The 11,321-nt window shown below is 44.4% G+C and overlaps 1 protein-coding gene across 1 annotated transcript in view; it reads left to right on the forward strand.

Moving 5' to 3' along the window:
- Window positions 1-915: 915 nt before the first annotated feature.
- Window positions 916-11,321, forward strand: part of DYNC1H1 (dynein cytoplasmic 1 heavy chain 1) — a 62,847-nt gene continuing 52,441 nt past the window's right edge. Inside the window, exons 1-7 of the mRNA XM_006018060.2 lie at window positions 916-1,033; window positions 5,748-5,835; window positions 6,558-6,731; window positions 6,929-7,184; window positions 8,478-8,664; window positions 8,845-9,116; window positions 9,229-9,456. Coding sequence (XP_006018122.1) covers window positions 916-1,033; window positions 5,748-5,835; window positions 6,558-6,731; window positions 6,929-7,184; window positions 8,478-8,664; window positions 8,845-9,116; window positions 9,229-9,456 — 1,323 coding nt within the window. The remainder of the gene's footprint in view (window positions 1,034-5,747; window positions 5,836-6,557; window positions 6,732-6,928; window positions 7,185-8,477; window positions 8,665-8,844; window positions 9,117-9,228; window positions 9,457-11,321) is intronic.

The following is an 11,321-nucleotide window of genomic DNA, read 5'->3' on the forward strand; positions in this document are numbered from 1 at the left end:
CCATCCCCCACCTCCCCCTTCAGCGAGGTCCATGGCAACCCCCTTGGTGCGGGGGGGCTGTCTGGCACACGGGACGCCGCGGCTCCGTCACTATGGCAACCCCTCTGAAGGGGCTGTGTTCCCCTCCGGGTCCGCGCCTCCCCCCGCGCTGCCACGGGCGGGGGGGGGGTCGGGAGGGGGTTGGTGCCGCGGTGCTGTCAGGCCCCACCCCTAGTGTGGGCCGGCCCGGCGTGTGGCGCATGCGCCCTTGTGTCCTCTCCCCCGCCCCCGTGTTCTCCTGGGCGGGGGCGGTGCCCAGCCCCCGCCCTGGACTGGTGACTTGGATCCATCCGCTTCTCCTGGAGGTGGAGGAAAGCAGGGGAGAGCAGGATGCCAGCCCTCCAATGGAGAGGGAGGATTGCACACCCCACCTAGTGCCTGGGTGTGTGCCTTACTGTGCCCAGGCAGCAGCAGCAAATGCTGTGGGCAGGGGCCTGGCAGGCTCTTCTTGCAGGCCTCGGGCTTGCTGGGTTCTTTATTGCAGGCTTTGGCTGTCACCTGCCAGCATAAATCCTCCCTCTGCTGTGTGGCACAGCAAACGTGCCAAGCGCTAAAAGGCTGAGCCAGCAAACCAAACCCCAGTGGAAATGCTGTCATCTTCCATTTCTAGCCCTTGTAAAAATAACTGGTTAAAAAGAAGATGCTGTTTCAACAGCTCAGGAGGTTAGACCAGAACACCCTCGTTTTCTGGGTTGCATGTAGCCTGTTATCTCACAGCTGTAAAATGCTATGACAGAGCAGCGAGGTTGTTGCTGCATTTAGTTGCCTTTCAGCCTTGTCTGTGTTATGGAAACTTTCTTGGGTTCCTTAGTAAGCTATCTTTTCTCAGCCTCTAAAATTATTAACAGACTGTCCCCGTTTAAATACTGTAACGATATGCAAATGGAGTCAGTGCCGAGAAAAAGGGTGTCTGTCTGTGTGAGCAAGGCCAGTTGCACCAGTTATCCAGAACTGGAATCGGTGTCATCAGGGAAACTAGTGGAATATTTCCAGGGTATCCATCACTAGCTTAGGCTTTTCCCTAAAATTTGCCTCAACAGAAGCACAGCCCTAAGTTGTCTTAGTTTGCATCATGGGCAACTGGCACCTCCTGAGTCGGGTGGGGGGCACCAGATCACTGACTGGGGGGGGGCCCCCCAGTGGCTGATCACCAAGCCAGTGGTAAAACCAGAAGTGCAGTGCACTTCAGGTTCCCACCTGGGGTTCTCAGGGGGTGCACATGCACCCCCTACGTGTTACCAATGGTTCACATGCAGCATAGGTAGATGTTTGCATGCCAGAGTGTTGGTTTATTTCTTAGTTGAGACACTAATATGTAATGGTATTGCTTTCAGAATTTCTTTCTTTAGTAGTGGGATATTTGGCTTTTTATTTTTGACTAAAGAGCAGTTGCATTTTCTATAGCTTACACTGCTTTCATGGAAATATTGCTTATGCAAATAGTGTGCCGTAAACGAAACTAGTTAACCCCTTCTGTAATTGACTGGTGTACTCTGAATGTCATCAAACGTGCATATTCAGTAACATGCAGGGTGGATTTGATTTAAATCAAATATTTTTAAATCACGATTTCAATCACTGGTCAGGAAGCCTTAATTTAATCATTACTTTTTGTTGAAAACAATGATTGCATTCTTGTTGTTTGGTATACTTTATTCATATGACAACTTGAAACTTTGCACTTTTAGAGAAAGGCAAAAGCTTGACTGTGTGTACACAAATTTGTAGAGAGACAGTAGGGCTGGTGAGTGGGTAATCAGGTCTGTTATCTCTCATCTCCATATACTGCTGTTAACAACATGAACACTGCTTGCCCCTGGAGGCTGGGTGGGGCACAGTGAGCTCCTGCCAGTGGCGGCAGCGCTTTCAGCAGCGGGAGAATGGCAGCAGCAAGCAGTGAGCTCCCACAGGCGGCTACAGCGCTGTCAGTGGTAGGGGGGAGGTGGACCATCCACGGATACCACCGGCAGCGTCAGTGGTGGCCAGTGGCAATCGCAGACCGGCTGCAGGCGCCGTGGGGGGGCGGGTGAGCAGCAACCGCCTGTAGTCACTGCTGGTAGTGTCAATGTTGCCTTTTCACAGGGGGTACATATGCACCCCCTACACATCACCAGTGGTTAGCAAGGATGTTATCTCTTAGGGTTAGCATACTTCCGGGTTTTTCGGTACATATCCTCTTCTTTTGTTTGGTTTGGTTTTTTTGGCCCTCTGTCCTGGGTCCCAGCAGGTTTCTAAAATAAGAGCAAATGTCTGGGTTTTTTGCTCCTCCTCTGCTGTACTGGGCTGGCTGCTTGGAGCTGGTGATTGGCTGTTGGGGCTCCCTGTGTGGGTCCTGGCAGGCCAGGTAAAGTGTGTGTATAGCAGGGATCTGTGGGTCGGGAGTGCAGGGTTGGGGGGCAAGGGGCTATGAGTCAGGAGTGAGGAGCACCAGCGAAATAAACATATGCCCCTCCCAGGTATCCCTGTTTTTGATGCTGGAAATATGGTAACCCTATAGTATCTCTGGAGACAATAAATCCCCTGTGCCTGAAGAAGGGAATTTGTGCACGAAAGATTGCAAAGAACAATTTTTCCAACTATTCAGTTGGTCTAATACTGCATCTACCCAAAGAACCTTGTCTGCCTATGATCTCTGGAGACAAATCCACAGTTTGAGAACTGAAGCTACGCATCCCAGAGATGCTTAATGGGATCTTCTAGACTGAGCGCTGGGTCCCGTTGGGTAGAGTGGTTTCCTTGAATCTTTACTAATCTATAGGGGAGCTTCTGTGAACCTCATAAGATTGGGCCCCCAATATAGTCCATGGCCTGTTGTGACCTATTTATAAAACTTCTAAAAGTTGCATGAATATATTGTCTCAGTGTATAATTAGAAGTTATAATCCCTATTCCACGATGATGTCTTTGAGTTTTAACATATCTTAAATTAAAACTACCTTTTTATAAGTTTAAAAAAAAAAAAATCATCCTAACAACACATTTTTAGGTTGTTTTGGGGGGGGAGGGGGGGTAATCATTGATTTTTATCTACCCTGGTAACTTCTATTGTGTCCTTCATTAAATGGAAGTCAGTGTCTCTTGATTCTGACTCCAGGAAAGGTTTTAGTTTGAGACTTCCAATTATTGTCTCTGCTCCCACTTGCCCCTTTGAATAGTGCCTTTGTCTGCCTTTATTCCAGTATGCTTTCCAGTTCAGCCCCTTTGGATGTTCCAGAAAATCTTCCTATTTTCCTTTTTGTTTTAAGTCCAAAAAAGGTATTAAGACCCTATCTAACATAAGGTCTTACTGCTGTGGGCATTCTACACCACTAGGAGAAATTAAAGAAGTTATTTCACTCGCTGATCATATGCCACAACCTAGAAGACTTTGGATAAATGTTTGGCCCTGCTTCCTCCCCTTGCAAATTCCTTACCTCTTACTCTGCCACCAGCATTGTTTTCTTTGTGGGAAAGCAGAGGCATCTTTCCCCCATGGGTCCTCCCCACCCCCAGGAAACCTAGTTATTGCCTTTATCATTTTCATCAAAACAGCTCTTGTCCATTTCATTGGAAGCAGACCAAAGTAATCCTGAATGTTTATGAGCCTTTGTATTTTGGGCTAGCATTTAGATTTGAACTGCTAAGTATAAGTGTTGGTACTGCAGTATCAGTTTCTAAAAATATATAAATTGTGCCCAATGCGAGTCTGAATCTGGAGTTGCCTTTTGCAAATTCCAGGAAGTCAGTCGCTTCCTCTGCTGGCCTCTCCTTTGTCTAGAACCAGACAAAGGAGCATCCCTATAAGAAAAGGGAGCAGTCTTAAGTATTAATAGCCTATGTAGATTACTTTAAAATTTCCTCATTAAATATTTACTTAAGGAACTTAAAACTGTCCATAGGTTCAGTTCAGTTTTGGTCAATTTCAGTAATAGGCAGACTACTTTCATGCTTAAAATTATATTATTTTTAAGTGTGTTGGGAATGTAACACAATGTTTTTGGCCAGAAACGTGTGTGTGTGTGTGCACGCTCATAGCTTCTCACTTTCCTGACACTTTTGTTAGATAATGACAGTTGTCTTGTACAGTGATTTGAAAATAAATAGTGCTGATAACTAATGTTGAAATGAGCTATACTTTTAAGTGTAGCTTCAACCTAATTCTATCAGTGTACAGCATCTTTATGGATATCTACAGTGCCTAGCTTTAAAGAGGGACTCACCCATGATTGGGGCTCAGTACTATGGGTAAATAGCCTCTCAGTTTGCTCTAAAGGAGGGTGTTGGGGGGGAAAAACAGAATAAGTCTCCAATTCCTCATGTGGGTGTGCATTCTTCACAAATAGATTTGTGCTGCATTGCAGTGGTTTCAGTGCAGAAGTGCCAGCATTCACACAATTACATCATTGTGTGAATCACCAGCTGAGTTACTGATTCTTCAGTGTTTCCTTTGTCTTGCCCTTCATATTTCAGAGCTGCTGATCGATACTTTGTGTTCCCCTGCATGAAGAATGCAGTAAAGAAATTTAGTTTAATTCAGTTTTGTAGCTTGTTTTGGTTTTTCTTTTTTGGTGTTTTTTAAGAGACTACTTGGAGATGGGTGGGGTGGGTGGAATATCAGTCTGCTTTATGAAAACAGTGTATGAGAAGTTTTATTGTACTTGGTAGCTTTACTGCTACAGTAGCTTGTATCATATAGTGGATAGAATAAACTGATTGCTTCAGATTTAGCCTCCCTTATCTATAACCTATCAACCCCAAAATAGCCTTCTGAGATCGAGATATATGGCCCCTCAAGTAGAGTTTTTAGTATGTGGTATGTTCTATCCTGCTTTGACAAGATCATGTTTATTTTATTTAGTTGCCTTTGGAATTTATACAAATCAGGCGATCTGTTTTAATTCTTAAAGCATTTCCAGGTAACAGTGTTTTATTAACCTATGGCAAGTGATATTTCAAATCATGAACTCAAAGTTTTATGGCACAAGGCAACATAATGGCAAGGTATGATGCTTTACACCAGTGGTCCTCAACCTCTTGGCTCTGCAGGCCAGATGAGTCTACAGGCTGGATTGGGCCCTGATGGCCTGGTGCCACCCCCTCCCTTCATGCCAAGATTAGGCCCTAGGGGCCCACCACCAACCCCTCCCAGCCTCACACATGGGGATTGGGCCCAGTGCTGCCCCTACCTGGCCCTGCATGCTGGGATCAGGCACCAGTGCACAGGCCCAGGCCTGGGGCTTTTTCTGGATCCAGAGATTTGACAGCAGGGCAATAGTACCACTGCTTCCCTGCCACCAAACTTCTGGACCTGTGAGGAGCTTGGCAGGCTAGATGCCATAGCACTGTGGGCCAGCCCTTGGGTCAGAGGTTGAGCACCTCTGCTTATTGCTACTTTGATTTGGGTACAGATGAGAGGCAGTAGAGTGGAGAGGAGTTCAGTAGGCAGAGACTAGCTGAGCAGGGTGCAGGGCCTGGGGCAAATCAGACTGTGCGGGGCCCAGGCCCTGCATGTGAGGAAGCTGGTGGCAGATTCAGCACTTGGGGGGGGGGGGGAGGGGGAGTGCTGTGCATCTGGATGTGAAGCCAGCAGCAGCGTGGAATCACCACAGCTGCTCCGTGGGGCCTGGGGCAGTCAGCCTGATTTCATGCGCCCCCCTCCCCCCCAATGGCCCTGTCAGTAGGCTTCTAAATATTTGTGAAATGATTCTAATTAAAAACTTTTTTTGCAGAGGATGTGGGAGATGAAGGAGAAGAAGAAAAAGAGTTCATTTCTTACAACATTAATACTGACATTCATTATGGTGTGAAGTCAAACAGGTGAGCGCAAGACTACAGCATGTTAGAACTAGGAAAAGCTAATCATTTAATTGCCAGGCTAATATACAGCAGCTCTTCATAGTTCATTATCAGAGTTCTTGCCTGGGAAATACCAATTCACTTACATACTGAGAGAGTAGCTCTCTTGGCATATAAGCTTATCCCTGTTTTACAGCTGCCAAATCTGATGGAGAACAAATGATTTAGAGGTGAAAAGCAGTTGATCTTAGCTGGAAATTACCAATTCCCAGTCCTGTGCTTAGCTAATACTGCTTCCCAGTCCTGTGCTTAGCTAATACTGCTTGCCACCTTGGTTCTTATATACAGTTAAAGTAGTAACTAGGCTAAATGACTAAAAACTTGCTAGTCTGAATGTTGTGGATTGTTGTAGATATGTCTCCTGTTGCTTTTCCAGCATTGTTGACTGAAAATCTTGGACATTTAAGTACCTGGTACCACTACAAAGTGGTAGGTCCTTTCAAATAGAAGTCTGGAGTTCATTATGTGTAGTGTTCAGCCTGTCAAGAGTCCAGGATGCTTTTGTTTTAAAACCTAAAAGTAACTTTTTTTGTTTAAATGTGTAAAATGTTGTTTTTTGCATCTTCCAAAAGTGTGCTTATTAAATTAGCTCGCATTAGTTCAGCATATCTAACTAATGCTACTATAAATTAATTGCTGCAGTTTGGGATCACATGTTTAACTTCTCTTTGGTTACTCTACAGTTTGGCGTTCATTAAGCGTACACCAGTGATCGATGCGGACAAACCAGTGTCCTCCCAATTGAGAGTGCTTACCCTCAGTGAAGATTCTCCTTATGAAACATTGCATTCTTTCATCAGCAATGCTGTTGCTCCCTTCTTCAAGTCCTATATCAGAGAGTCTGGCAAAGCAGACAGGTAATTGTTCTGTTAATACAAATAGTAATCTTCCTGTGACAATCAAAGAATGGAACTGAAAATTAACACGCAATTCAAAGTCAAGCAATTAGCAGAATTAATGAGGCTACAGACAGCTGAGAAAACAATTAAAGTTGCATGAGTGCAAATTGTGCATGATTCTTGGTTCTTCCCTTCACTTACCTGTGTTCTTTCAGGGATGGTGATAAAATGGCTCCTTCAGTTGAGAAGAAAATTGCAGAGCTTGAAATGGGACTGTTGCACTTGCAGCAGAACATTGAAATTCCAGAGATTAGTTTACTAATTCATCCAAATATCACTAATGTTGCCAAGCAGTGTTACGAGCGTGGAGAAAAGCCAAAGGTTACAGACTTTGGTGAGAAAGTAGAAGATCCAACTTTCCTCAACCAGCTGCAGTCTGGAGTGAATCGCTGGATTAGAGAGATACAGAAGGTAAAAGTGCCGAAACAGCAAATATTTGATCATAACTTAGAAACTCCTCTCCTTTCGGTATCTGAAAGCGTATAAAATAGTGGCATCTTAACTGTGAACTCTTGATCTGGGAGGAAATGCAACATAAGGCCAGACTTACGGCCATTGAAAGTTAGGGTAGCCAGGCTACTAGCGTACACAAGCTGAGAGAACCTAACCCGCGTTCTCTGCTTTGGGATAGATTTCTTAAAAGTAAAAATTGGCTAGTAATTTAGTTTGTTCTCTTTTGGGTCAGAAATGATTAAAATGAAATGGGGCAGAATTACATTGAAAAATATTTGCAATTACTACTACTGTGGATAAAAAGATGGTGTGACACTGGCCCCTATTCCACTGGGGGGTGGGGTCTTTAAATTTTGAAGATAAGTATCAAAGTTCAATAACAATACATTTTAGCTGGAGTAATACCATGCCTTTGAGTCCTTTGTTCTAGAATAGGTGAATAGTTACTGTTGTTGAACCGATGGAGTTAAGCAGAAGTGATCTATGCTTGTCCAGTAGGTGTGTCATGTACTCAAGAACATCAAGGTGTGCATATGTGTTGTAGATATTGCAGTACCCAGCTTTTATCTAGCTGAAGATGGAATACTGATTTTTTTCCATGGTAATGAGGCTAAATTGATTGATTATTCCTGCATTGGTACACTGAGGCACAGTGTGGGAAGTCACAGGGCTTCCTGCTTTGCAAGAGCTGGCCTCAACAAAACAGGGATCTAGGATTTGATTAGTGTACCCTAACCAAAGACCTGTAAATATGGATAAGATTAGAGTTCCAGTCAAGATTTGTCATACAGGCTGAAGTCTTAAACCAGGTAAAAATAATGTGCTAAACAGGTTCTTAAACCAGGTAAAAATAATGTGCTAAACACTTCCTTTTTTCCAAAGTAACAGCAACTTCTATGGCTAAACATCTGAGCTGAGTCTGTCCTGTGCAGATTTTTAGAATTTTTTACTTCCTCCTTCCTTCATGTAGCTCGTATGCCAAAAGAAATGGTCTTTCCTTGGATATCAGGTCCTCTGGTTTGCTGATTCTTACACATTCTTAATATGGTTGTTGCATTGCAGTATCTCCACCTGCACTTGTGTGTGTTGCAATAGCTTAGTGTAGAACAGAACTTTCCATTTTGCCATGCTGAACTATTGGGTGAGGCCTTGTGTATTTATTTATTTTAATGCAGGTTTATACTTTTGTTAATGAAGGCAGATGTTTCTACTGCATAATTAACATTGCTTTCTTAATTTGATATCTTCAAGGTGACCAAATTAGATAGAGACCCTGCATCAGGCACTGCTTTGCAGGAAATCAGTTTCTGGCTGAACTTAGAACGTGCTTTGTACCGAATTCAGGAGAAACGTGAAAGTCCAGAAGTCCTCCTAACTCTAGACATCTTGAAGCATGGCAAACGTTTTCATGCTACTGTCAGTTTTGATACAGACACAGGTAAAAATTTGCCATTTCCACTAACTTCTAAAGAATTGTAGTTGAACTGATGTCAAGATACACTAGCTAACCTTAGTCTACAGTATTTAGCATTTTTAATATATATTGCCTTTTCAAATTGTCCAAGTAGAATTAGCAGTGAAAAGCCATTTAGTCAAAATCTCCTGCATTTACCTCTAGGTCTAAAACAGGCACTGGAAACCGTGAATGACTATAATCCACTGATGAAGGACTTTCCTCTGAATGACTTGTTATCTGCCACGGAATTGGACAAAATAAGGCAGGCGCTTGTTGCAATATTCACACATCTGAGAAAAATCAGAAATACCAAGTACCCTATTCAAAGAGCGCTGCGTCTAGTGGAGGCAATTTCAAGAGACCTGAGCTCTCAGCTCCTGAAAGTACTGGGAACCAGAAAACTGATGCATGTTGCCTATGAAGAGTTTGAAAAGGTATTGGATGCCAAATACAGTGGTAGCTAATACAGTAAATCTATACCAAAAGTACCATTTTTGAGGGAGAGCATTTAGTGCCAAACACATTCCAGTGTTAATCTTTTTGCAGGTTATGGTTGCATGTTTTGAAGTGTTCCAAACTTGGGATGATGAATATGAGAAACTACAAGTATTGCTGAGGGATATTGTGAAGAGGAAGAGAGAAGAGAACCTGAAGATGGTGTGGCGTATCAATCCTGCACACCGAAAGCTGCAGGCTCGTCTTGATCAAATGAGGAAATTCAGGCGTCAACATGAGCAGCTGAGAGCGGTTATCGTGAGAGTCTTAAGACCACAGGTACTGGTTCCCTCCTTCTTAATTAGAGTAACCTACTATACTTCTTTACTACTGGTATTGGCTTAGACTTTCGTTAACATGTGAGAAACTATGTAGACCTAGTAGCCCCACTCACTAAATGTCTTTAATAGGAAAAATGGAATTTTACTTTTAACTCCTTGACTGCAGGAGCATTGAGGTCACATGCAAAACAAAACCATTAAGGTCTTAATAGAGTTAGTAAGTTGATTGAGTTGTGGGTTTACAATCATTGATATAAGTGGCTTGATGTGCTGTCTGAAGCAAGCTGAACCAGGGCCATCCCTTGTGGGGAGCAAATTGGGGCAACCACCCCAGACCCCGCAGTTTGGGGGGCCCTGCAGAGTGGCTGCAGCAACTCCACGCTATCGCCAGCTTCACATCCAGCCACTCAGCACTCCCTGCTGCCACCAAATCCGGTGTCTCCGGCCACTTGGCACCCCTCTCCCCCCCTCATTGCCAAATCTGCTGCCGGCTTCCTTGCATCCTGGAGCGGGGCCCCATGTAGGCTGATTTGCCCCGGGCCCTGCACCCTGCTTGAGTTGTCTCTGATCTGAACAATACCACAAAATCGATTGTGGGGTTAAAGACCCAAGTTAAACTACACTAGAAACTTGAATTTAGTCTGTACTGGTACTGTCTCTACATGCCAACATCAGGCTTTGAAAGTAGTGTAGATTTTCTCAAGTAAAATTTTTCCTTTTTAGTTGGAACATTTTGTGATCTTCATCTCCACAGAAGTGGCAGTCTTCATATTGCTTATTCCTTTAACAATTTAACTCATTTGTCTCAAACTTAATTTCTTCCATCTTTGTTAGTAAAGCTAGAGAGGGGGAGAGGGAGAGGGAGAGGGGGTGTGTGTGTGTGTGTGTGCGCACGTGCGCGCACTTTAAGGCTTTTATTCATAAATTAAGAAACAATAACTCTATATTAAAAAAATAATAATAAATTGGATAGGACATGCACTATGAAGTTTGGATTGCTCCGTGCTATGCTGGCAAATAACCATAGTACAAGTTGTAAGTGTCATAACCCAATGATTTTTAGTGCCTCGGCACATTGGAATTTTCCCGCCACGTGGAGCTTTCTTTGCACGGTGGATTTCTCAGCTGCAGAGAGAGAACCCCAGTGCAAAAGAGTTCCCACCACACGTATGCAAATTAGTGTCCCACTATTGGTCAATTCTAAATTATTCCTATGTGGCGGCTAGCAATTGGCTCGCTAGCCGTATAAAAGGTTAGAGCAGTTTCCGCCCAAGTTGGAGGACTCCACAACCATCTCGTGGGGAACTCTAAGCACGCTGTGGAGCCTAGCAAATTCCACGTGTGTCTTGGAGGAGGACATAGGGGCCTGATCAGCTTCTAACCACCCCCTGTCATAGTGGAAAATTTGACGTACCCCTGTGTTGAGTGTGCGGAGTCGTACATCGACGACTCATCTCGGTTCGGTTCGACAAGAGATCTCACTTCTGTTTGTTTGTGTGCAACTGTAACTCAAGCAAGTTTCCTTCCTGCACTGTGACCATCGGCAGTGTAAGTAAAGCTTTCTTTGTACAACCAGTATGCTTCCATGCCTAACTGTACTCCGTCGTGGAAAAACCCCACCTGATGGTCCGGGCTACTGGCCATAGCCTTAGACCGCCCTCGGTCCCGACATGGCATCACGAACAGGATGCGGGGAAGACACGATGGAGTTAGAGTTAGTGAGAAACTGCCCTTGGCGCAGTGGAAAACGGCACGTAACAGACGCCGAAGAACTAGAGGCGCATATTGCTTATCATCAGGCGGGCGGAACGGGTGAAAGGCCCATCAGCGGCTAACTTTCCCCGGAGGGGGGAGAGGAGGGAG

This window comes from Alligator sinensis, unplaced genomic scaffold (assembly GCF_000455745.1).
Source record: "Alligator sinensis unplaced genomic scaffold, ASM45574v1 scaffold85_1, whole genome shotgun sequence".
NCBI lineage: Eukaryota > Metazoa > Chordata > Crocodylia > Alligatoridae > Alligator > Alligator sinensis.